General features: G+C 39.9%; 3 protein-coding genes across 3 annotated transcripts; all 3 read left to right on the top strand.

Moving 5' to 3' along the window:
* The first annotated feature begins 2,821 nt into the window (after positions 1-2,821).
* Positions 2,822-6,183, top strand: LOC114365447 (androgen-dependent TFPI-regulating protein-like). Its single transcript, XM_028322026.1, has 4 exons — positions 2,822-3,048; positions 4,096-4,233; positions 4,975-5,195; positions 5,850-6,183. The coding sequence occupies exons 1-4, from the start codon at positions 2,959-2,961 to the stop codon at positions 6,037-6,039; spliced, it is 639 nt and encodes a 212-aa protein (XP_028177827.1). The 5' UTR covers positions 2,822-2,958; the 3' UTR covers positions 6,040-6,183.
* A 3,154-nt stretch (positions 6,184-9,337) lies between these two features.
* Positions 9,338-16,555, top strand: LOC114365435 (androgen-dependent TFPI-regulating protein-like). Its single transcript, XM_028322013.1, has 5 exons — positions 9,338-9,497; positions 13,702-13,871; positions 14,428-14,565; positions 14,932-15,149; positions 16,354-16,555. Exons 2-5 carry the CDS (start codon positions 13,707-13,709, stop codon positions 16,553-16,555), a joined length of 723 nt encoding a protein of 240 aa, XP_028177814.1. The 5' UTR covers positions 9,338-9,497; positions 13,702-13,706.
* Positions 16,556-18,815: 2,260 nt separating this feature from the next.
* Positions 18,816-25,586, top strand: LOC114365434 (androgen-dependent TFPI-regulating protein-like). Its single transcript, XM_028322012.1, has 5 exons — positions 18,816-18,838; positions 19,666-19,836; positions 21,628-21,765; positions 23,856-24,067; positions 25,394-25,586. Exons 2-5 carry the CDS (start codon positions 19,669-19,671, stop codon positions 25,584-25,586), a joined length of 711 nt encoding a protein of 236 aa, XP_028177813.1. The 5' UTR covers positions 18,816-18,838; positions 19,666-19,668.
* Positions 25,587-27,442: the final 1,856 nt, after the last annotated feature.

The following is a 27,442-nucleotide window of genomic DNA, read 5'->3' as shown; positions in this document are numbered from 1 at the left end:
TTAGATCGATCGATATCAGTAGGTCACAAGATAAATTACATATTCAAGTTGTTATCTACACAATAAATTATCAGGAATTAAAAATTATTAGTATGATTTGTAGATTAATACTTATTACTGTCTAGAACTCTAGAATCTAGACTACTGGACTATTCCCAGCTAGTTTCCACCGCTGCAACTCCTGTGTAGCCAGGATCTCCAGTGTTGCCAGTCGGGTCTTGTCAGAAATTACCAGAAATATAACAAAATGTAACCTTCATACGGGGAGGGGGGGGTGCAAAAATGAATACAATTGATCATCAATCTGAAAAATCACCTAAAAGTAACCTTTTCATTAGTGTAACCTAAAAGTAACCAATGCAGTTCAAAAGTAACCTAAAAGGTTACAAAAGTATCCTTCTGGCAACACTGAGGATCTCCTGATAATGAATAAGGATATGTTTTTTCAGTCAGCGAGGCTTGAAATATGCTTCAGACTTGTATGCTCTATGACAACGGTTCCCAAACTTATTTTGTCTACTGCCCACTTTGAGAATAAATTCTTTTTAGCGCTCCCATTTGTAGTAGAGTGTCGAGTGCTCAGTCGGTGTCTAAGAGTCCTCCTAGTAAATGACGCCTCCCAAGCCTCTACACAACGTCCCATTTTTTTTTCTGGGTCTCTTACCGCCCCCATTTAAGCAGCGGCCACAAGGGGGTGTTATCGCCCACTTTGGGAAAGACTGCTCTATGACGTCACAATATTATGCCAATGTCACCCCTCCCGTGCCGCAGCCATACCCCAGACACTGACTGCGTTATTAAAAACCTAGTCCTAGTAGAAATCTATACTTTAATATTATAAATGCAAAAGTAACTTTTTCTGTCTGTCTGTCTTGCTTTCACGCCTAAACCACTGAACCGATTTTGATTAAATTTGGCATAGAGATAGTTTGAGTCCCGGGAAAGAACATAGGATAGTTTTTATCCCGGTTTTTGAAAACGGGGCGCGCGCGATAAAGCTTTTCTGTGACAGACAAAATTCCACGCGGGCGAAGCCGCGGGCGGAAAGCTAGTCATGGAATAAACTATGATGTCATTAGTTTCGTTTAGATTTTGAATAGAAATTATACTTTAACATGAAAGTAACGATAACATATCGTGTTATCGTTAACCTTTGCTCTTTTAACATAGGACTTTATTACATTTTATCTACTTGTTAATGTTGTGCAGTTGCTCGGTAGTGGTGAGGCCAAGTTGAAAAAATGTAATACTTATTTTCTATTGTATGAATAACGGCTTCAAAATTGTAAACGCTGTGGCATCTTAGGGTTATCCAGTTTTGCGGAATCCATTAATGCAGCAGATCCCGCAAAACTGTTATGTAAGTTCCAATCGATTTTATGCGAGATACTGCAAACGAGATGTTCAAGTGAATGATAATCTATACTTATAATAAATCTGTAGAGAGGTCAATTCTGTACATGAAATATATTTCCAAAATAACTATCAGGGGGTGATTAGTGATCGATACTGATGCCAAAAATGCAATCAGTAAATTTTTTGTCTGTCTGTCTGTCTGTCTGTCTGTCTGTATGTTCCTTATAGAAACAAAAACTACTCGACGGATTTTAAAGAAACTTGGTACAATTATTCTTAATACTCCTGGGCAGGTTATAGGATACTTAGGAATTCCCACGGGAACGGGAATTAGCGGGAAAATCTTTTTGTATGAAAAAATCTAAACCGCTTAAGTTAGACGCTTGAAATTTGGCATGCAGGTACCTTAGTAAACTTAAAGCTTAGTTACAACAGGATATTGCAAAATTCCCACGGGAACGGGAGTTAGCGGGAAAAAACATTTGTATGAAAAAATCTGAACCGCGTAAGATAGATGAAGGGGGGGTAAAACGAGATCCACGCGTACGAAGTCGCGGGCGGCCGCTAGTATAAATAATAATTAAACACGTATACTAATAAACGGGATCCAGCAAAAAGCAGTTCCTGCAAAAAAGGACAATAACGACAACTGTACACAACTACATCTAACTAGCGACCCGCCCCAGCTTCGCATGGCTGCTAAGTACACTTAAAAACATTCCTCTTGAATCACTCTATCTACTAAAAAACAGTATTTTGATACATTTTTTGCGTACATTGCGTAGTTTTCAAGATATAAGCAAGCATACATTGGGAGCGCAAAGCGACTTTGTCTTATACTATGTAGTGATAGTGAAGTGATAATAAAAATATATCAATCTTAATTTTATACGAGTGCGAGTAAAATACTTGGCTAATTTTTCACCATTAGATTTTTTCGCTATTAAATATTTTCTTTCAAAGAGCGCAAATTTTTGTGAATTTGCCATTTTTTATTCCGACAATGTCGACGCAAACTCAGAGGTATGTAAAGTAATAAATTAAATAATCTATTTAGTTTTAATTTTAACGATGTTTAACATAAATATATTGAAATCAATACGGGACTATTCCCGTCTATCGTTCCCACCGCTGCAACTCCTGTGTAGCCAGGATCTACAGATTGACCGCCAACGACCCAACACAACGACCAGTTTCCATGCGTGACCGAATCAGAAATGAGGACATCCGCAGGAAAACCAAAGTGACCGACATAGCTCGCAGAATTGCTAAAATCAAGTGGCAGTACGGGGCACATAGCTCGTAGAGACGATGGCCGTTGAGGCAGAGAAGTTCTCGAGTGGCGACCACGGGCTGGAAGGCGTAGCGTGGGCAGGCCTTCTATTAGGTGGACCGACGAACTTGTGAAGGTCGCGGAAAGAACCTGGATGCAGGCAGCGCAGGACCGGTCGTTATAGAAAGCCCCAAGGCTTTGTTCAGCAGTGGACGTCATTTGGCTGAAACGAACGAACATATTTTTATTTCAGCGCAAGACATGCCTGCCTCAGAATAGCTGGATACATAGGAATATTAACAACATACTTCTTCACCCTTCGTGCTGTAATGAGAAGAGTAGAAGAACACCTTCCATCGAACCCTGCCTTGCAATACCGAATGGACTTCAACTCTAGATATGTCACTATTTGGAACATGGTAAATCATCATCTTCATTAAAGTCTCCATCATTATCATCACCTATTGTAGGGTGATTGCTATAGTAATTAGCCTATACATAATTGTTCGCATATTGGATTGTTAATAAGTAAGAGACAAAAATATTTACTACATTGGACGGCGTATTGCTCAGAAAAAATATTTCTCTCTTTTCCTCTCTTAATAACTTCCATTAGGCTTGTTTCTTTTCATTTTAGGCAAGTTGGCCAATAACTATGTATTGGCTAATTACTATAACGATCACCCTATCATCTTTTCCACCGTCACCAACTCTACAATCATCACCATCGTCTTCCTTTACCATCGTTTCATCATCAACGCTAGATATGTCACCATTTGGGGCATGGTAATCATCATCTTCATCATTTTCAGCAAATTTTCCGTCATTATCATCACCTATTGTATCATCTTTTCCACCATTACCACCACAATCATCACCATTGTCACCCTTTCCCATCCTTTCATCATCAACGCTAGATATGTCACCATTTGGGGCATGGTAATCATCATCTTCATCATTTTCAGCAAATTTTCCGTCATTATCATCACCTATTGTATCATCTTTTCCACCATTACCACCACAATCATCACCATTGTCACCCTTTCCCATCCTTTCATCATCAACGCTAGATATGTCACCATTTGGGGCATGATACTCATCATCATCATCATTTTCAGCAAATTCTCCATCATTATCATCACCTATTGTATCATCTTTTCCACCTTTACCACCAAAATCATCACCACCGTCATCCTTTCCCATCGTTTCAACACCTACGTCATCGACATTATCGTAATCATTTATTTAAACTTTAATGCCTCCTAAACTTTGTATACAAGGCGAACTTAATGCCATAAGGCATTTTCTACCAGTTAATCTTGGGGCTAAACAGTTTTGAACAGAACAAAAGATTTTTCATCATTAGAATACTACATCATGCCTGATGAACATGGGCTATAGAATTTTCAGAAGCGGTACGAAATTCGCCGGGTCACATTATATGTTTTTTGTTTCTTTTTTTTCAGTTATTCCAAGTGACGTATTGTATACTTTCTCTAATATGCGATATAACGTCATGGGCTAAATTAGAAGCGATTGTACCCGGGTGGCTAAGAAGGTACAGGTACACTTTGCTATGCGGCGGAATCTTGCCATTGTCATTTGTAAGTAGTGCTACAAAGGTTATACAAAACTTTCATGTTGACTTCACACGTTGGTCCAAACGCGAATTTTCTGAATTTTCCAACTCGGGGACCTAGAGAATCATCATCATCATTTCAGTCATAGGACGTCCACTGCTGAACATAAACCACCCCCAATGACTTCCTCAAAGGCGGGTTGGTAGCGGCTTGCATCCAGCGCCTTCCCTTCCTTCTTTAGACCAAGAGAATTGCTGTCCTAAGGTGTATACCAACACTGAATACTGAACTAAATCCTCACGTTGAAAGAGTGGCATTCAGCCTTAATAATAGTGTCTGAATTTCTTGCGCTGCTGCTTCTCAGCACTGGCCCATTTATTGTCCTGAATCAGTGGTAGGGTTAATACTGGGACGTGTAAAAGTGTATTTATAAATGAGTTTTTATGTTTTTTAAGCTCTATGAACCGGGTGTGGTCTAGTGGTAAGACCACCTGTCTCACTCAGGGGGTTCAATTCCCAGTGACGACATTTTTTAGCGTGTTCTAAGAAATCACAGCAGAGCGTAGCGTAGCAGACGTACTGAGGAAGGCCTATGTTATGCAGTGGATTATGGCTGAAATGATGATGATGATGATTGTTCTAAGAACGCCTGTCTAGCTTAGCTACAACCTTTATACCTTTCTCGCTATAGCAACAATGTTAACAGCATTTTTGTGTCAACAGTTAGAGGTTAATCAAATATTGGATTTTTGTCTTACATTTCAGGGGTTATCGTCAGCCTTCTGGCCTTTATACTTCTACGACAGAGAACTGATATACCCAAAAGTGTCCGACCTGGTGATGACCCAGTTCGACAACTATTTCAGCCATTTGGGGGTACTCCTGTTCTCTCTCTGGGAACTGGCCTTATTGCCAAAGGACAGCGTTTCGAGAAGCAGCGGAAAATTCATGCACATATCAGCAATTGTAATATTGTATGTTGCGACGTAAGTAGAAATTAATAAATATATAATTAGATCATAATATACACAGAGCCATCTAGCGCAACTTGCAGCTCTGTTGATTGCCGTTTTCTTCTTCTTATTCGTTTCGCTCTTGGAAAAGCAGTCGTGGTCACGTTGAGGTGTTGTTCACATCGGTTGTAAAGGTGGATACAACTCTCCGCAACCGTCGTTTTCTTGCTTATATATTACATTATCTTTCTGTAATTGAGTTTCTGTCTCCCTTTTTTACTCAAGTATACCATAATCCGAATTAAATAAACAATCAAATATGTTACACTTAATGCATTCTATTCGTTCTCAAGACTTCGTTCGGATGGAGTAATGTACGCAGGCCTAACTCAGACTCACTCGGTGTACCGACGATCTGGTTAAGGTTGCGGGAAGCACCTGGATGCGGGAGGACGCAGGACATCCTTGTGGAAATCCTTGGGGGAGGCCTTTGTCCAGCTTCTTCATTCGACTGAAACGATACTCATCTCATCATCTCAGCCACAAGACGTCCACTGCTGAACATAGGCCTTCCCCAATGACTTCCACATCGTTTGGCGGCCTGCATCCAGCGCCTTCCTGCTACCTTTATAAAGTCGTCGGTCCACCAAATGGAGAAACAATACTGAATTTTTTTCCTCATTTCAGGAATCTGTACACTGGATACGTCGACATCAAGAGTTTCCCTTACGACATACTGAATGTCCTGCGTGGGACAGTATGGTTCTGGGTGGTGATGACTTTCGTCCCTTTGGTTGTCTGCTGCGGATACCACCTTCAGTGGCGGTACAGAGACTGGGTCTGGAGCTGCAGGGAAGAGAAAGACAAAATTAAATAGAATATTTTAACCTTGGATATTTTACGGTGACGACCATGCGATAGCATCTTAAACTATATTAATATATTGAATCCTGTAATTTTTGCACGTCTGCGAGTAGATTAAACACATGATCCTATTTTAACATTGTCACCCTGTATTACTATTTTTAGCAAATAAACGTTTTGAATTTGAATTTGTATAAGCCTAGACGCAGACCGCCGATAGTTGGGCCCGATTCTAATTTGTATGAAGAATCAATCGATGCAATATGCGCACTTCCATACATGCCTATACTGATTAACTGCCCGACTAAACTATCGGCCGACAAAAAGTTGGTGGTCTGCGCCTAGGCCAGTGGTTCCCAAACTTATTTAGTCTACTGCCCACTTTGAGAATAAATTATTTTTAAGCGCCCCCCATTTTTGTAGTCAAGAGTCGAGCTCAGTCGATGTTTAAGAGTCCTCCTAGTAGATGACGCCTCCCAAGCCTCTACACAACGTCCCGATTTTTTTTCTGGGTCTCTTACCGCCCACCTTTAAGCCTGCAGCGCCCACAAGGGGGCGTTATCGCCCACTTTGGGAAAGACTGGAGGCTAAAAGCTAAAAAATAGAAGTATAGTTCTAGCGCATAACTCAGTCAATGCCTGAGGTATGGGAGCGGCACGGGAGGGTGTTTTGGTTGATGTCAAACGTCAGCGAGATTTCTGATCTGTATGTCATAATAAGAAGGACAAGACAAAAATCATGTCTAATGTCCGTGTCGCATCCACTCCTTTGAAGGTTGGAGACTCTGCACTCGAAGTTGTTGACAATTATGTATACCTGGGACAAACAGTCCAGTTAGGTAGGGCCAACTTCGAAAAAGAGGTCAATCGTCGAATCCAACTCGGCTGGGCAGCATTCGGGAAGCTACGCAATATACTCACGTCCGAAATACCGCAGTGTCTCAAGACAAAAGTCTTCGAGCAGTGTGTGCTGCCAGTGTTGATTTATGGATCTGAAACGTGGTCGCTTACTATGGGCCTCATAAATTAAGAAGGCTCAAGGTCACCCAAAGGGCGATGGAGCGGGCCATGCTTGGAGTTTCCCTGCGTGATCGAATCAGAAATGAGGAGATCCGCAGGAGAACCAAAGTGACCGACATAGCTCGCAGAATTGCTAAAACCAAGTGGCAGTGGGCGGGGCACATAGCTCGTAGAGACGATGGCCGTTGGGGCAAAAAAGTTCTCGAGTGGCGACCACGGGCTGGAAGACGTAGCGTGGGCAGGCCTCCTACTAGGTGGACCGACGATCTCGTAAAGGTCGCGGGAAGAGCCTGGATGCGGGCAGCGCAGGACCGTGCATTGTGGAAAACCTTGGAGGAGGCCTTTGTCCAGCAGTGGACGTCATTTGGCTGAAACGAACGAACGAAGGATGTCATAATAATACCAGCCCTCCCGTGCCGCTCCTAATCCTCAGGCATTGACCGAGTTTATCGCTAGACTAGACTATTAATAACGCTTGATGTGCAATGTCGTCCGTACCTCTTTTTGAGCGTACGGATCAAATGATAAAAATAAGTTCCCTTAGATTATATTTATAAGTACTGCAGTGCAATTAATAAAAAAAGGTATTTAACTACTTTTTACTTACCAATTAAAAAAAAACTCATTAAAACTCATTTATTTCTGTAAATAGGCTTAAAAAAAGCACTTTTACACGTCCCAGTATTAACCCTACCACTGCTTCAGGACAATAAATGGGCCAGTGCTGAGAAGAAGCAGCGCAAGAAACTCAGTCACTATTGTCAGCCTCTTTTTCAAAGGTTTATTCTTTGAAATGTACAAAGTTATAAATATTTATGCGAGCTAGGCAGTAACGTATCCCAAACATTTTTATCTTTTAAATAATCATCGACTTTATAGTAGCCCTTTTTCATTAAGGTACTTTTAATATGTGCTTTGAATTTATGAATGGGTAGTTCTACAACAGTTTGTGGTAATTTATTAAAGAATTTAATACATTTTCCCATAAATGAATTACCAATCTTATGCAATCTGAAAATGTAATGTATCCATTCATTATCGTCCTCCTTACGACAAATATTTAGTCTCCACTGCAGAAGGGCGACTCTATCGAATTTACCAGAGGAAAACGGGTCTATTCCCACCTCTCGTTCCCACCGCTGCAACTCCTGTGTAGCCAGGATCTACAGGTTGACCGCCAATAAAAACCCAACCATTGAAGGTCAAGTTTGTCCCGGGGGAGACTTTTACCAAAGGAAAAGGGGAGGATTTGGATTACACTCCTTACATTGGTCAGACGGGTTGGGGAGGCCTGAGTCCTGACACTTGTATATTCTAGCTTCGTCCAAACCAACGCGTGCATACCGCGTCCGCGGTGGCGATGGCGATGGCGATCATTGCGCGTGCATAGATCGCCGCGGCCTATGACAGGACGCGTTGATGTGAAATCATCGCTACAAATTCATACACGATGTCTGGGGCGTAGTGTGAGTTTGTATAATGAAGATTTTAGTTCTTGAAAGTTTCCGCTAGGGGCGCTGTACAATCTGTCATACATTTAATGTCACTTTTTACGCAGTCGATAACGAATGCGTTTGACGTAAACTCACACTACGCCCCCTGATCGCCATCGCGCACGCAGGTTGCAAGCGTTGGTTTGGCGGAACCTTTAGCCTAGGCGCAGACCATCAACTTTTAGTTGGCCGATAGTTGGATCCCATTCTAATTTGTATGAAGAATCGTCCGATACCAAATCGGTGTAATGTGCGCACTTTCATACATAGGTATCCGTACTGATTAACAGTCCAACCCAACTATCGGCCAACTAAAAGTCGGTGATCTGCGCCTAGACTTAGTGGCCTCTTAGGCTAAGAACTCACTACGCGGTTTTCGCGCTCTGTTCCCGTCGCGGTTTTCCTGTTTTGTCTTAGCGCGCGGCGCGATTTTCACCCGCAGCCGCGGCGGGCGTGGTTGAAAATCGCGCCGTGAGTTCTTAGAATAACCACGCAAATAATCGCTCCCGTGAGCTTTGAATTAAAACCGCAATTCCACAACCGCCGCGGGCGCGGGTGAAAATCGCGCCGTGAGTTCTTAGCCTTACGACATCTACAGAAAGAGTGGGAGTGGTCCTATTCTAATTAACCGGAACTAAACAAAACTAAACAATCAATCCATAAAAAATAAGCTATTGACATTTGTAGCCACAGAAAATCTAATCTCCCTCTAATGTATTGATAACAGCTAAAATTATTGATAACAAATTCGTTAAGATTCGTCTGTTATCAGAAAAAGGAAACAAAATTAGTACAACAGTAGCAGTGGCATTGATAAGTTTAGTTTATGTAATTGAGTTATTTTATATTGTATTTTTAATTTTTTTGACTAAAATTTTGTGCGAGTGTTTGTCTCTTTGAAATATATTTTGTAGCCTGAATTAGGTATATAATTTAAATGAGATAATACTACAAAATTGGTAAGTATCGATGTAAATAATAAAGCATTAGTTTTAGAATTGCCTCGCATGCAGAGAAAAGTAAAGTTTTTTTTTTAATAGTTTTCATAAAAATATTTGACGCCTTCTACTCGCATTTATTTTGTCTTTTTTATCCTTTTATGACATCTACGGAAAGAAGTATGCTATACAGGGTGACTTTATAAACGTGACTTTATCAATTTTTTTTAATAAGCTCCACAGAACAATTTAACAATACAACATCATTTATTTTTAATCTTGTTATTTTTTGCAAAAAAAAAATTAAAATTTAATTCGCGGATGTCCGTATCTTATGTTTTAAAGGATAAGGCTTATTTTCACGCATCATTATGTCTATTAAGCTTTGCTCAAAGCTCAAAGAACGGCCTGCCTTTCCATAAAGATTGTCATCAGTAATTTTTGTAGTAAAGTTGTTGCATTTAAGCGGTAGAATCAATGCTTTTTATTTGAGCCATCCTTAAAGCTTTTTTGTGTCTCTATATTATTAAATATAAACAGGGTGTCTGATAAAGAGGATGTCCCAAAAAGAGCGTGCCAAACCAATAGCTTTAATACTACCTACATAGTAAGCAGCCTTAAAGATTTTAATGAACACCTACAAAATCCCTATCTAAATATCGCATTGCAATGAGGGCTATCTATCGTTTTAGCGCTCACCAGTTTGCGCCAAGGTCCTGTCACTTGCTAGTAGCGAAGACAGTGGCACCATCTGGTGAGTGCTAAAGTGGTAGGAGGACTATCGCATTTGCACTCATCAATACGGCGCCACTGTAGAGTAAGGTCCTGTCAATCGCCAGGGGTGCCAACTGTTAAATATAAAAACGATACCCCTCATTGAAGTAAACAACACTTCAAAATATTTTTAAAAACACTGTTGATTCCAAAGAAGGTGAACGCCGCAACACTAATGAATGACCATCTATTGAGGATTTCAAAAGACCTGAAAAAATCGTATCTCTAAAATGGTGATAGTTTTGCTGAAGTATTTATGTATGATCCATTAGCATAGTAACTAATTTTCACCTTCGACCTATGACGTAGCGCTAGCGAGCACAAGTAGGGGAGACAGAGTATGGTTGTAATAGGGTACGGTTGTTGTATCATCATCATCTCAGCCATAGGACGTCCACTGCTGAACATAGGCCTCCCCCAATGCTTTCCATGTTACCCGGTTGGTAGCAGCCTGCGTCCAGCGCTTTCCTGCTACCTTTATGATGTCGTCGGTCCACCTTGTAGGTGGACGTCCCACGCTGCGTTTTCCGGTACGCGGCCTCCACTCCAGAACCTTGCTGCCCCATCGGCCGTCAGTTCTACGTACTATGTGCCCTGCCCATTGCCACTTCAGCTTGCTAATCCGTCGGGCTATGTCAGCGACTTAAGTTCGTTTACGGATCTCCTCATTTCTGATTTCGGTTACAGGGAGGTTACGGTTGTAACAACTCGAATTTTATCCAATCGAGGGGTACAAGGAGATGGGCATACGAGCGACTAGTCCATACAACCTTATTTGTCTTGTCGCTTGTATACCCTTCCTTTTGTACCCCTAACCTACCGAGCAACAGTAGAATTGATACAACCGTACCCTGTTACAACTGTACCCAGTCTCCCTAACATAAACTAATGGTAAACACACAGTATAATGGCGTTTGTTTTCCGTGATTGTTGTTGATTTAGCTATGTAACTAGGTAGGTGTTCAAGCTAACTAATACGCTCTCTAAGCTAAGATGTAGCTTAGCTTAGCTAAGCTTAGTGGTCTCGTGTAACAGATAAAAAGGTGTGTCGCTAGTGTTTAAGGCTAGGATTTACCGCCTCGATGCCGTGCATTTGTTTACCTCAGCCCCCGCACACCTCGCACTGACACTCGCGCTGACACTCGCGCGACGCGTTGACGCCACAGTGTAAAAACAAACCGTAAGTTGGATGACGGTTTACGTAATCTTCAAATAGTTAATAAATAAATAATAAAATTAAATATCCTTCGACATAATATTTTAACACTGCGCCTCTAGTCTCAAACTAAGCAAAGCTTGTACTATGGGATATGAAAATACTTAAATAACATAACATAAATAAATAAATATTATGGTTAGAAACCGTGCATAGTGCAGTCCACACAGCTTATGACCGCAGTCTGTGGAGGAACACTATCTGTGGTCGCGATCCTCATCAGTGAGGGACCGAGGAAGAAGAAGAATGGTTAGAAAACACCCAGCCCGAAACAAATATTATTATAATGTTCATGCACACAAATGTTTGTCAATCAATAATGTCAAATGAAAGATGATAATATTAAGTCAAACAAATACTTTTTACCGACAAAAATAGTAAATGATCACAAAAATTTAAATTCCATTTTAATATGAAATACTAATGTTCTTTTACATTTTGCTATTCTATTTAAGCAAATGACTCTAAATTAATCATTGTAAACCCAGAAATAGTAAACAATCCTCAAAACAACTTGCCTAGAGGTCCTCGTCTGACCTTTTAGATTTACCGTAACATATAAATCAGGAGGACAAGTCATAATAAATATTGTTCTTTATTTGACGCTTTCTTTGGAATAGTTAAGTGGCATTTAAAAGAAGGCGAATTAGTATATTAGAACTTTAGAAGCCTTTTATATTCCCGTGGCTTAGTTTTAAAATCAAGGTTAGATACCGTGGAAAAATAATAATAATAAACAAATTTATTTCTGTATAAAAACAGCCTAAAATATTATTATATCAGAGGCTTGACTCACAATTTCCCATAAATAAATTAATTTTAACTCATTGGTTTTATTTTGGAAAATGTACTATGTATCATGATTGAAAATTCTTAGCTTTCTCCAGTAATACTGATATTATTATACTGTGACTCGCCACCCGCCAGACAGAGGCGATTTTGTCAAAAATATTGACAAGTCGCGAACTGTCACAGGAATAAAACTGACACGCGTCCGTCCTCCGTAAGCGCCACCGCGCGACTGATTAAGATTGTCCAAGCCGTCATGGCCGATTTTTTCACATTTTTTCAACATAGTAACTAAATAAGACGCAATAACAAAAGTTTGAAAAGTTGTCGACCTAGAAAATACAAAGTCCTATCTATTAGTATATATTTTAAGTGTAAAATGTTAAAAATGAATATATGAGAGTAAAACAAAAAAGCCGTCGACGTACTTCTTTGGGATTTTTTTTTATCGGACAAACTATGCAATATCGTGTTTTGGAAAAGTTGTCGCCCTAGTTAAAGACATTAACTTACTCGTACAATTTTTTGTTTGCTAAAATATCTTTTCATTTAGAAGCTATCTGCAAACAAAATCGGTCAAATATCGACAATTTGGGAAATCATGGCCTTAATGTTATTATTACTATTACATCCGGAAGACGTAACGTGGGCAGGCCTCCCACTAGGTGGACCGACGATCTGGTGAAATTCGCAAGAAGAGCCTGGATCGGGTAGCGCATTACCGGTCCTTGCGGAAATCCGTACACGCACAGTGCCTTAAACCTTAAAGTGCTATAAAAGTTCGTTCGTTTCAGCTAAATGACGTCCACTGCTGGACAAAGGCCTCCCCAAGGATTTCCACAACGACTGGTCCTGCGCTGCCTGCATCCAGGCTCTTCCCGCTACCTTCACCAGATCGTCGGTCCACCTAGTGGGAGGCCTGCTCACGCTAAGTCTTCCGGCTACAAAAGTAATTTGTAGAAACAGATGATTGTAAGAGGGATTTACTGGATATTAGATCATCATTTTCATCAGGTTACTTAGTCTGCAGGAGCATAACGACCTTCTCTAACTTGCCAAGGCAAATGGAGGAAGGCCTACACTCCCCACACTGGCCAGACGGGTTGGGAATGGAGGATATTAGATGCTACATCATAAATTGCTATTAGAAAGAAAGAAAGAAACATTTATTACGATGAACATCACTCAGTTAAGGACAGAGAACGTACAATACGGAAAAAAGACAGAAATAGCACATAAATATTACAAGGAAATAAAAAGTGAACTGAGCAGTGCTATCCTGTCGCAACAGCGATGCCCATCGCAATGGGACTCCACTCAGCATATGCCGTGGCCCACAGTGGGGAAGGCCACGACGCTGGTTTTCAGTGTGCCCCATGCCGAGTGGAAGTCACGGACAATAACATATATAAACTGTATGCTTTTATTATCTTTTTTTTTTTTCAGACAAAATGAGCCACGCACACTACCGTATAGCTGGGCATATAGCCATAATATTGACCCTAGTGATACCACTGATGCAAACTACTGTACTTATAGAAGAACATCGACACAATGTACCTGATCTGGACATGTTCGCGAATTTGAGAACTCGGTTCGCTACTTTGTGGAATGTGGTAAGGGATTTTTAATATTTTATTTTGTTAGTTCTGGTTTTGCGTCCTTTTCTTCAGGGCCACACACTGCAGCCATGCTACTTTTAAAATTCATAAAACTCATTTTATTTTTGCAAGTCGGCTTTTAAAAAGCACTTTTACTTGTCCTAGTATACTGGGACATGTAGTCTACTATGATCTATATATAGGTCATAGCAAACTACTTGAAAAGGGATCTACATTCAACACCGTATGCCAACGGCTTTGGTGCGGATAAGTATGCGTTGCAGTATGGAGATTCATATAAAGAATACTGACCGCCTCGAGTTGATATGGATAAGATACCTTTCTGGGTTGATAAGTGTGCTGTGTCCTTTTTAACCCTACCTCTGCTTCAATAAATGGGCCAGTGCTGAGAAGAAGCAACGCAAGAAACTCTGTCACTATTGTCAGCCTCTTTTTCATCGGCGATTTTGCGACCACATCGGTGCAGCATCGTATGAATATGTTGTATGTCAAATTGTTTGTAAGAAAGCAGCACATGCTTAAAATAAACATTATTTTGTTATTATTTCAGGTATTTCAAGTGGTCTACGCCTCATCGGCTTTAGTAATAGACTATTACACCCTAAAAGGCAAAGAACGGAAAATTCCAGAAGCATTAAGAAGTTACAGATACACATTTTTCGCAGGGATAATCTACCCTGTAGCTATGGTATGCAAACAGTCGTATAAGCTATATACTTTTAAATCTAAAAAAAATGATGGAAAGTGGTTCAATTTAATATTTAATACTTGCACAATCTCATCGATTAGAAGCAAAATGCAAGCAGCAGATTTAATTGGAAGTGAATCTACTGGTCCCTCTTTGTTTAAAGGTGTGCCTCAGGGCTGTATATTGGGACCTGTTTTATATTTTATCTATACAGCTTACTTTATTAATGAACATAATAACATACTTTGATATATTTATTTTATTCATTCATAAACGTAAGCAGGTACACATACAGAAAGGGTGTTATTTGTTTGACATTAACGTTATTTATGGTTTACCTATGATGAAGAAAATCTTCATTTTCAGGGAATCTTAGTTTTCTGGCCAGTATACCTCTACGACAGAGAATTAGTCTACAAAACAACCTTGGAAGTAGCCATACCACAACATACAAACTACATTGTCCATGGGATGGTGTTTTTATATGCCAATTTTGAGCTGGTCTTTTTACCACGGGAGCTACCTAAGAGAAACCACGTTAGTTGGAATCATTTGGTTGTCTTTAATGCTATCTATATGTCCGTGTAAGTATACAAATCTATACTTGCTAATCAATGATATTATATAAAAACAAAAGCAGATAATTATGTTATAAGCGCTCGCGCTGTGAATACTCAAATACGTCCCAATTGGGACGTCTTGTGTTTAGTCTTCGAGTGGCCTGCGTCGTGCGCAATCGCGTGCGTACCACACGTAAGTTCCTGTTCTTACCAAAATAAATAAAAAATGCCATCGTGTGTGTTTCGAAAGTGTACCAATTATGACTCTAAAGTAAACAAAATACAAGGGATCTCTTACCACATGTGATTATGCAAAATTATTTAGTATTTATATTTTCAATTATTTATGCAAACAATCAAGACGCCATGCGCCATGTTCAAGTTAAGAAAGAGAAAGCGATCTTGTTTTGACGTTAGAGCGATAAGGATGCGTGCGCTGCGGACATAGATTAGTTAGTGCAGAATCGTTAAAACTATAGCTATCTCTTTCATTTGCGTGCTATTTCGTATTTTTTGTTTCACTTATCAGTTACATTTGTCAATGTGTGCGATTTGGAATAGCTCGGCACGGATTCAAATCGTAATTTCTATGAACGTAACATATCTATAGTTCTTTAATATCATTGTTGCTAATATTGTCATCATCAGGTCATTTAGTATCCATTGTAGGAGCACGAACCTTTCCGATTTACATTCCTCACGCTGCTAACAAGACGGATTGGGCCTGATTTTTTTCTCATTTTATTAGTAACTACATTTTATTAGTAGCTTTTTTCAGGTAAAAAACCCGTTTCATTAAAATTTAATTTGAAAAATCCTTGCTTAGTGGTACCTTCTTATGTCGGGAAATACTTTGCGCATACCTAATTACGACCACGGGCCGGAAGACGCAGTGTGGGCAGGCCCCCCACTAGGTGGACCGACGACCTGGTAAAAGTCACGGGAAGTGCCTGGATGCGAGCAGCGCAGGATCGGTCATTGTGGAAGTCCTCGGGGAAGGCCTTTGTCCAACAGTGGACGTCATTTAGCCGAAACGAACGAACCCAATAGCCAGCTGATAGAGACGACCAGTGGGTTATTATGGGCTCCCGACGGTGTCCACCGAAGCCCAAAGAAATGGAGCCGCAGGTTATTGTACTGACTTGGACATATTTTGTCCACAGATCCGTCTCAGGCTCCTCTTTTTTATTAAGTTGGATAATTTAATAGCGAAATTAATTTGTTACAGTGTCTTCTACACACGTTACGTCGACATAGGCGTGTGGGTGTACGACGTGTTGACAGCCGCCATTGGAACCATAATGTTCCCCACCATACTCTTCAGTCTATGGGCTCTGTCCTCTATTGGTTACCACCTGCAGTGGGTCCTCAAAGACATAGTCTGGAGACTACGGGATTCTTATAGTGTTAAGGGTGTTAAAAATAAATAGATTTTAACATTTTATTGGTTTTATTTCTTACAACCATTTATGTATGAAATTGGTTCAGAATAGATAGTTATAGATAGTATAGAAAAAAAATACGTGTTAGTTACACTACGAGTATTTATAACTCAAGAATGGGTAGATCAATTTAGAGATTAATTGAATTATCTCCTTTCTGGATAGAAGAATAGCTAATAAAAATATGGCGAAAATTAATTATTAAATAGTATTTTCGTATCAGACAGCAGTCTATGCTCGTATGTATTGACTGTTGGTGATGATGTACTTTTGAATAAAGCAAACATTTTTACACCCTATAAATGTATAACTCAAAGGTGACTGACTGACTGACATAGTGATCTATCAACGCACAGCCCAAACCACTGGACGAATCGAGCTGAAATTTGGCATGCAGTGTGCTTACCATGAGTTTACGTTAGGTGTGTGTGCTCGCTAGCGACTGCGTAAAAAAATGACATTTAATTGTATGACATATCGTGCAGCGCCTCTAGCGGCTACTTTCAAGAAACAAAATCTTCATAGAGATTTTTGACGTACTCGCTAGCGAGCACACCTAACGTAAACTCATGGTAGGTACACAGGTAGATGTTATAACGTAGGCATCCGCTAAGAAATGATTTTACGAAACTCCACTTCTAAGGGGGTAAAACGGTATCTACGCGTACGAAAACGCGGGCGGCCGCTAGTCTACTAATATTTTATGCATATCAAGGCAGGTATTTGACCACAATCGCACCTGATGTTAAGTGGGATGCAGTCTAGGATGGTAGGTACATATCTGCCCTGTTAGTGCCTATTCACTCTCGCCTTGAAAACGCCCGGATTATAGTCTTCGGGAAAGACAGCAGCAGGCAACGAATTCCAGTCCCTAGCTGTTCGCATTATAAAAGAGTCATCGAAACGCTTAGTGCGAGCTGGTGGAATGTCAACAATATAGGGATGGTACGCTAACCTGCGTCTGGTTCCCCGATGATGGAAGGGGGCTGGTGGAATTAGTTCGTATAATTCGTTCGCACATTCTCGAAAACCGATAGGTAAATTATCTAACTTACATACTACTAATATTATAAATGCGGAAGTTTGTATGGTTGTCTGTATGTTTGTCACTCTTTCAAACAAAAACTACAGAACGGATTTTGATGAAACTACAGTATTATTATTACATACATACATACATAATAGGCTATAATTTATGACGATCTGTGTCAAACTAAATATCACGCGGGTGAAGCCGCGGGCAAATGCTAGTATCTTATGTACAACCAATGTGTGTTACCAGTGATGACTTATGGTTCGGAAACGTGGCCTCTCACTGTAGTGAGAGTTTCCGTTATAAGGCCTATAGGCCTTATACAGAAGCTCAAAGATGCACAGCGTGCTATGGACAGCCATGCTCGGTGTTTCTTTACGAGATCGAATCAGAAATGAGGAGATCCGTAAACGAACTAAAGTCGCTGACATAGCCCGTCGGATTAGCAAGCTGAAATGGCAATGGGCAGGGCACTTAGTAGCAGAACTGACGGCCAATGGGGCAACATGGTTCTGGAATGGAGGCTGCGTACCGGAAAACGCAGCGTGAGACGTCCTCCCACAAGGTGGACCGACGACATCTGAAAGGTAGTGGGAAAGCGCTGGATGCAGGCCGCTACCAACCGGGTAACATGGAAAGCATTGGCGGAGGCCTATGTTCAGCAGTGGACGTGCTATAGCTGAGATGATGATGATGATTACTTAGGCAACCCTGTAGGTACAACGTTAGTGGACTGACTGACTAATCACGAAATCTCAGAAACTACAAGTGCTAGGAGTCTCAAATTTTGTAGAATGTAGGTGCCAAGAGGGGATTTTGCAAAATTAAATCCCTAAGGCGGTAAAACGGGATCCACACGTACGAAGTCGTGAGCGGCCGATAGTAGGTAATATTATATTATCTCAAACTCGTGTAAAACAATTACGTTTATAATTTTAAGTCAACAAAAAACATACCTAATTATGAAATATGAAAAACGAGTAGGTATTTGAAGCGACAAAACATACAGTCGCATCATTTTTGAAGTCTGTTAAAAAGTGCACGAACTTCGCCTGTCTGACTCGTATTCACAATGCATTATGTAAATTATATTTCCTACATAACAATAATGTCACATTTTGGGGGACATGTTAATGCATCCGTCGTCTTCCAAGGTGCTCTCTGTTACTCACAATTACCTACCTAAGTCTATCGCCAAACAACAATGTTAACAGCATTATTGTGTTCGGCAGTTAGAGGTAAGATACGGGACTATTCCCACGTCTCGTTCCCACCGCTGCAACTCCTGTGTAGTCAGGATCTACAGCTTGACCGCCAGCAACCCAACCAGTGAAGTCAAGTTTGTCCCGGAGGAAGTTAATTGTCATTGGACCCGCAACGAAATTAATCAGAAGAACATAAGAGGAGTTCGAAGTTAAGGTTCGAATCTAGTGCGTGTATTATACGAGTATTATCCATTGGTCGTTTGTTAGTCGTATACCTCGAAATCAAAAAATCCTTGTAGCTTTTCACCTATTCGCATTTCACCGTGATAGCGTTTATTGTTGTAGCGTGTAATATCGGTAGTATATTTTGTTACTAGCATATATTTTTAACAGATTTTTATAATAGTAGCAAATTTTGATGTAGCATGTTTTATCAATAGCCTATTTACAGTGAAGACAGGCAGGAAAGTAAATCTACTATGAATTTTTTAGACAATTGTAATTAGCGATCAAAAATTATACTACAAGAATAAAAATCTATTCAGAAATTTTGATATCGCGGCGAAATGCGAATAGGTGAAAAGCTACAAGAATTTTTTGATTTCGAGGTATACGACTAACAAACGAATTAATTTTCCTATATTTATTGGAATATTAGTGATTAAAATAAAAAGATTATATCTCCATAACTTAGGTTCAAAACGGTCCTGCGCTGCCCGCATCCAGGCTCTTCCCGCGACCTTTACCAGATCGTCGGTCCACCTAGTAGGAGGCCTGCCCACGCTACGTTTTCCAGCCCGTGGTCACCACTCGAGAACTTTCCTACCTACAATATTCTTACCAAATGGGTATCATTTCAGAGAATGGATAAGCACGCCACCCACCGGATCGTCGGCCATGGAGTATGCATGTTGCTGCAAGTGCTCATCTTCTTGAATATGCACAGGAAACTTGAGAAGAACTTGGCCACCCATCCTGAGCTGCAAGACTTTGCTGTCATGCTCCCAAGGTTCATGACGGTATGGAACGTGGTAAGAAATCTTTTTTTTTAAGATTAATACTAATTTGTTATTTCACAAATTCGTAGTATGTGCAGGCTTCCTACTAGGTGGACCGACGATCTGGTAAAGGTCGCGGGAAAAGACTGGATGCGGGCAGCGCCGGAACGTTCATTAAGGATATCCTTGGGGGAGACCTTTGTCCAGCAGTGGACGTCATTTGGCTAAAACGATTAGTCCCGTTTGACCATCGTTCGTTCGTTTCAGCCAAATGACGTCCACTGCTGGACAAAGGCCTCCCCCAAGGTTTTCCACAATGAACGGTCCTGCGCTGCCCGCATCCAGGCTCTTCCCGCGACCCTTACCAGATCGTCGGTCCACCTAGTAGGAGGCCTGCCCACGCTACGTTTTCCAGCCCGTGGTCGCCACTCGAGAACTTTCCTGCCCCAACGGCCATCGTCTCTACGAGCTATGTGCCCCGCCCACTGCCACTTGATTTTAGCAATTCTGCGAGCTATGTCGGTTACTTTGGTTCTCCTACGGATCTCCTCATTTCTGATTCGATCACGCAGGGAAACTCCGAGCATAGCCCGCTCCACTTGACCATCGTACTAAGCTAAATATGCTTGTGTCACGAGTGGGCTCACCACGATAGTCGAGCGGCGGCAGAGACCGAACCCGCGTTCCCCGGATCACGAGTCGGCCAGTCCGAATTCTTCACCGTTCGGCTATCGTGCCTTCGAAATCTATCGAAATCCATTACATCCATACACATCCACTCGAAAAGTGGTCGAAAAGCCTCTTTTTTGTATGGAGTTTTGACGGATTCGATTTTCGATTCGATCAAAAAGTGCGTTTTGTCTAGGGGGGCAGTTTTTTATGATCTGTCACGTCAGAAGTAATTATGTCAATGTCACCCCTCCCGTGCCACTACCATACCTCAGGCACTTTCTGAGTAACAGTTCAGCATTAGCTAGACCTGATAAAAAATATGTCCTCATTTCACACAGAGCCCAATCCCAAAGTAAGCAAAGTTAGTACAGTCGCGGAATGAAAAGGTTCGTCAGTTTTCAAATTGATTCCTTCAACGAATCGCGAGCACATAATAATATTACCTTTTGAAACTATGTTACAGTTTAATCTCGAGTTAGACAAAATAATCTTTAACTGTACTTAGTAAAGTTCAAAATTATTCAGATTAAAGTTATTTAACATTTTATCTTGTCAAGAAGATTATTATGATTGAACTAAAACCTTCTTGTTGGTTTAACCTGCCATTATTATTTCTATTAATTAAAAAAAAATACATTTTGTAACATTGCACTGATGGGACAGAAAAATAAGCAAAACCTTCTTCGTTAGCAAACGTCACATTTATTTAAATGTTAGCAGCACTGTTTCTTGCACTGTTATGTTGGCAGGTTTGACTCTTACAGTACCTAGTGCAAGCGAAAACCGACACTAAGGTGCCGAAACTTTTCATTCCGCGACTGTACAATAGGTTGTTGTTTACAAACATACCTGCCTAATTTTACTTCTGTGTAGTTTTACAGAGAACGACAAACCAAGGTTAACACTTTAGCATCTTACCTAGTTCTAAAATGTTCTATTATGCACCAAAAACCTAAAGTTAAGAAGGATCATCATCATCATCATTTTCAGCCATTTCATAAGACGTCCAATGCTGAACATAGGCCTCCCCCAATGATTTCCACAATGGCCGGTTGGTGGCGGCCTGCATCCAGCGCCTTCCCGCTACCTTTATGAGGTCGTCGGTCCACCTTAAGAAGTATATTTTTATTTATTTATTATTTTATGTTTCAGGGTTTCCAAGTCATGTATTCATATCTTGCACTTGCTTGCGACTTCACGACTGGTTTCAAGATTGAATCAGTAGTTCCAACTTGGTTAAGGAAGTTCAGATTCACTTTTGCTGTTGGGGTTCTGTATCCTTGGTCTTCCGTAAGTAGTATAGAAGTAAAGTCCAGTCGCCGAGCAGATAGAATTTCGTACAATGACCCCAAGCTACCAGTCCTTATCGCTCGCGCGTAATTATATTGCTGTCACGACTGTGCGATGGGCGGCCGCAGTGACTGTGCAAGCGCAACAGCAATACAATTACGCGCGAGCGATAAGGATGGGTAGCTTGGGGTCATTGGACAAAATTCTACGTGCTCACAGACTACAGTATAGATATAGTATAGAAGTAGTATATTACAACACGGTCGAGTGAACTGCGCAACTGGCGGCCATGACGTCACATCGACGCTCTGGTACGGACAAGGGATGTTATGGATATGTAGTTTCGGTTATGGATACGGTTACGGATATTTTTTTATTTCGGATATCCAAAAGTTTCGGTTACGGATATCTGTGCTTTAGAATGCAATAAAATAAAAAAAAATATATATACTAGATGGCATTATAAAGTTAAATCAGGCTGTTATGCCTTTACATAATGCAATACAAAATACAATTTAAACTGAAACCATCCGAAACTTTTGAATCGGTTACGGTTACGGATATTTTTTTATTTCGGATATCCGAAAGTTTCGGTTACGGTTACGGATATCCATGACATCCCTGGTACGGACGCTGGGAGATGTGCGGTTTAGTGCGAGGAGAGTTGCAACCCAGAGAGTTAGCTTGACCGGGTCACACTACGGGACTATTCCCACCTCTCGTCCCCACCGCTGCAACTCCTGTGCAGCCAGGATCTACAGCTTGACCGCCAACAAAAACACAACCAGTGAAGGTCAAATTTTTCCCGGAAAAAAGTTAAACTTACTTTATAAGTTACTAGCGGCCGCCTGCGACTTCATACGCGTGGATCCCGTTTTACCCCCTCAGGGATGGAGTTTCATAAAATCCTTTCTTAGCGGACGCCTACATCATAACATCTGCCTGCATGCCAAATTTCAGCCCGATCCGTCCAGTGGTTCGGGCTGTGCGTTGATAGATCACTATGTCAATCAGTCAGTCAGTCACCTTTGAGTTATATACAAGGTTATTTTTTGTTTATACGAAAGCCGAAACACGTGTCACGTATTTTAATCTTTAGAATCAGTATAAAAAAATTAAAATGATATCTTAAAAACTCACGACGTTCCAAGCTTTATTAATTGTTGTACCCATTATCCGCACGCGAGTGTAGACATCGTACAGCGCGCGGCACTTTTTCGCGAATTAATCGATAGCTTCCGGGTCACTGGCAATTATTATACTGATTATTATTATTTTTATTGATTTAATATGATTTTGATTATTTAATGCAATTATTATTATTATTGAAATTTTATGTGCCCTGGCCTGAAATAAATGAATTTTATTTTATTTTTTATTTTTTACTGGCGCGGGGTAAGGGAAGCGCCTCTCGTGCGGCGAGAAGGCGTGCCTCGGCCTTGATTGACCTTGCGCCCTCGCATCTAGTGTTCATTCGAAAAAGCCTTCTCCATCGATAGGCCTATCGATAGTATCGATACTGTCGATACTATCGATAGCTCAAAACGAGGCAAGAATATGTGTTATCCAATACTATCGATAGTCTAGAACAATCGATAGTATCAATACTATCGATAGTATCGATATATTTTTATTCAAAAGCTACAATACCTACTATCGATGGTATCGATACTATCGATAGTTTATTCTTTACGAGCAACAATACTATCGATAGTATCGATAGTATTGCACATATTCAATAGTATTGCCTCATTTTGAGCTATCGATAGTATCGACAGTATCGATACTATCGATAGGCCAATCAATAGTCTTGCGATAGTTTGGCTATCGATAGACTATCGATAGTCGACTATCGATCGGCAACACTACTCGCATCATAATAAAATTATGTACTGCGCGTACGCGCAGAACATTTTAGTAAGGTGTCCGTAAATTATGGATTTCTAAATATTATTTAGTCAAAATGTAACATGATATAAAAAATATTGCGATGGATTCTATTACTGATTCTGAAAAAATAGTTTTAAGGTTTTGTATATACTAAAAATAACCTTGTATATTTAGATTAATGTTTTATATTTCATTTTCAGGCAATACTATCTTTCTGGGTGTTCTTTTTCTATGACCGAGAGCTGATACTACCTCAACACCTGGACATCGTCGTTTCACCGGCATGTAATTTTGTATGGCATGGATTTATCATGGTATACGCCTTATGGGAGTTGAAATTCTTACCGCAATTACAAAAGACATTGGCGAGCTTCACGTTATTGATCACCACCACCTGTCTGTATACAGGAGTGTAAGTATCATCATCATCATCATCATAATCATCATCATCAAGTCATATCATCCTGTATTTTTATTTCATAGATAAAATTAAATTAGGGTTAATTATAAGGATGAAATCTCTCTAAAAAAACTGGATAAATCAAATGAAAAGAAAACGATGAAATCTTAAATGATTTTAATTGCTCAGAAAAAATGTCGGAAATCCATGAACGCAGTTATCTTTCTTTTCAAAAAGAAAATAATGTTTTCTTTAAGTAAAATTCATTTCCTATCTACAGGTATTAAGAGTACCTACTTTCCCTTCAGTGTGCTTTTTAGGGTTCCGTAGCCAAATGGCAAAAAACGGAACCCTTATAGATTCGTCATGTCTGTCTGTCCGTCCGTCCGTCTGTCCGTCAGTATGTCACAGCCATTTTTTTCCGAAACTATAAGAGCTATACTGTTGAAACTTGGTAAGCCTAGATGTATTCTGTGAACCGCATTAAGATTTTGATGCAAAAATAAAAAAACAGTAATAAATATTGGGGGCTCCCCATACTTAGAACTGAAACTCACAAATTTTTTTTCCGTCAAACACAAACGTGTGGTTCGAGGTTTCTAAAATACTTTTTTTCTAAACCGAATAGTTTTCGTGACAGACGCTTCCAAAGTGGAAAAAAGTTGGTCCCCCCCCCCCCTCTAACTTCTAAAATAAGAAAATGAAAAATCTAAAAAAAACATATGATGTACATACCTACCTAAAAACTACCAACGAAAATTGTTTTGAACGAGATCTAGTAAGTAGTTTTTTTTTAATACCTCGTAAATCGTAAACCGCTTATTACCGCGTAATCTTTCATACAAATAAATTAAAAAATAATAATAATTTCATAAATCAATGGTACGGTACCCTTTGTGCGTGAGTCCGACACGCACTTGGCCGGTTTTTGAGTTTACGTGAGTGCGTCAAAAAATCTTAGAAGATTTTATTTCTTGAAAGTAGCCGCTAGGGGCGCTGTACAATCTGTCTTGAATTTAGTGTTATTTTTTTACGCAGTCGCTAGTGAGCACACCTAATATGAACAAATAGATCGTTTCATCCACGAAGACGCGCCCCACCATTCTTCCGCTAATTTTTCACTGTTATCGGTAGGTAGGTACTACACGCTAAATTATCAATGAGTGCACAGCCACACTACAATAATGATGTTCGGATTGCTCGGATCAAACTCCCCGCACCCCGCGCTTTCCTCGACCAAAAAGTGGTGGCGCGTCTTCGTGGATGAAACGATTTATAAGCACAGCTGGCATTACAAAATTCTTACCTGTATTTAATTATATTTTTTATTCATTTCAGATTATTCTACACCAGATACGTAGACCTCGGAAGATGGCCGTACGCCATTCTCGCGCTGAACGAAGGGACGAAATACGAGAGCATTCTAATCTGGGTGGTTGCTCTCGGTGGCATTTATAATTATTTCGTCCAGTTTCGACTCAAAAACTATTTGGAGGGTCGTCAAAATAAGTTATGTACAGTCGCGGAATGAAAAGGTTCGTCACCTTAGTGTCGGTTTTCGCTTGCACTAGGTACTGTAAGAATCAAACCTGCCAACATAACAGAGCAAGAAACAGTGCTGCTAACATTAAAATAAATGTGACGTTTGCTAACGAATAAGGTTTTGCTTGTTTATTTTTCTATCCCATCAGTGCAATGCAATGATGACTTTTTTTTTTTTTTTTGAACAGATTTAACGGCTTTTTTTTTTTTTTTTTCTAACAGGTTTAACGGCTTCGGATAGTATCCTTACGGCCAAATCTTTAGTGACGCATTTCTAGTAGTATTTTCATCCATGAGTACATTCTGAGTATTTACAATGGATATGAGTTGAGGATTTCTGTTCTTCTGTGTCTATGTTGAAATGTCTTCATAAATTTATATGAGTATTTACAATGTACTGGTAAATATGTTGGTATGACTTCTCATTCGCTAGTATGGATGGCAAGAGGCGGGGAATATTTTCATCTTCTTGATAGATCTTCAGTAAGCCATCCACTAGCAAAAGCCTTTCCAAATTAAAGGCTGGGCAATGAAGAATAAGATGGTCTAAGTCTGCCGCGTCTGCCTGACAAAATTCGCATTTATCTGTAGAGACCATTTTAATCCGTTTAAGGTGGGTTGGAAATTTTGCATGTCCAAGTCGTAAGCGATTCATTGTAGTGATGAATCTTCTTGAGGTAGTACTTTGCGACTTGCAGTACCATGGTTTTCTTGGAAGTGTTTGTTGTATTTGTCCATACCATTTTCCCTTGGTTAATTTAGTGATATTCCACTCTTCGTGCCAATTATCGAACATACGGGTTTTCAAGATGGAGTCATAGTCTGAGATGGGTACAGGGGGCGCTGGATATCGTGAATCGCCGCTGTATGGACTTACTATCTTCATCAGTCTGTCTACTATTTCATTACCGGTAATCCCAGAATGCGAGGGGACCCACATAAACTCTATTTGCTTGCAATCATTATTCAATAGTATTTCTCTTATTTTAGTTATGTAGATGTTGGTCTTGTAATGAATATGAGTGTTTTGAAGACAAGTGAGGACACTCAAGGAGTCGGTAACAATCAAGAAAGTATTTTCATCTCTTATTCCTCCAATATATTGCAATGCAGTATATATTGCATAGGCTTCCGCCGTGAAAATCGATGCGTTCTTATCAAGTGTGAAACATCTCCCAAACTTATCTCTTGAATCATAATACGCTGCTTTAGTATTTTCCTCAGTTTTAGAACCGTCTGTGTATATCTTCCGATGCCGAAACTTTTCGCTATTTACAAATTGGACAAACTCATAGTTGTTATTAACTTTCTTCAAGCAAACCGTTGGTATCTTAGTTTGAATTTCTAATGTACTTAGATCCCAATTTATCCTATGGTCTATGCATTTACAAATTTCTTTTAGCTCATTTAAATGCTCACATTGCAAAAGACAATTATTGCAATACAAATTAAAATACATTTTATTACTTAAAATCTTAAGATAAAACTTTTCTGTTAGATATCTAAGTCTAACCAAAATTGGTGGAATCCCGGACTCTATTTCTAAGGAATTTATTGGAGTTGAACAAAAAGCTCCAGTTATAATTCTTAATCCCTTGTTTTGAATGACTTCTAGCTTACGATACAAAAAATTACTTAGATATCTCCCATAAACAACAAGTCCATAGTCATAATGAGATCTAACTATAGCCTTATAGACCATATTTAAAATTTTTGGGTCCATTCCCCACGTAACACTTGCTAAGTGTCTCATGATATTTACAGTTTTTTGCATTTTATCTACAATTTTAAGCACATGAGAATGAAAAATTAATTGAGAGTCAAAAATAATACCTAAAAATCTCT

The sequence above is a fragment of the Ostrinia furnacalis genome, unplaced genomic scaffold (genome assembly GCF_004193835.3).
Source record: "Ostrinia furnacalis isolate ACB-3 unplaced genomic scaffold, ASM419383v2 OfSCF7590, whole genome shotgun sequence".
Taxonomy (NCBI): Eukaryota; Metazoa; Arthropoda; class Insecta; order Lepidoptera; family Crambidae; genus Ostrinia; species Ostrinia furnacalis.
This window is presented reverse-complemented; position numbering and strand designations above follow the sequence as displayed.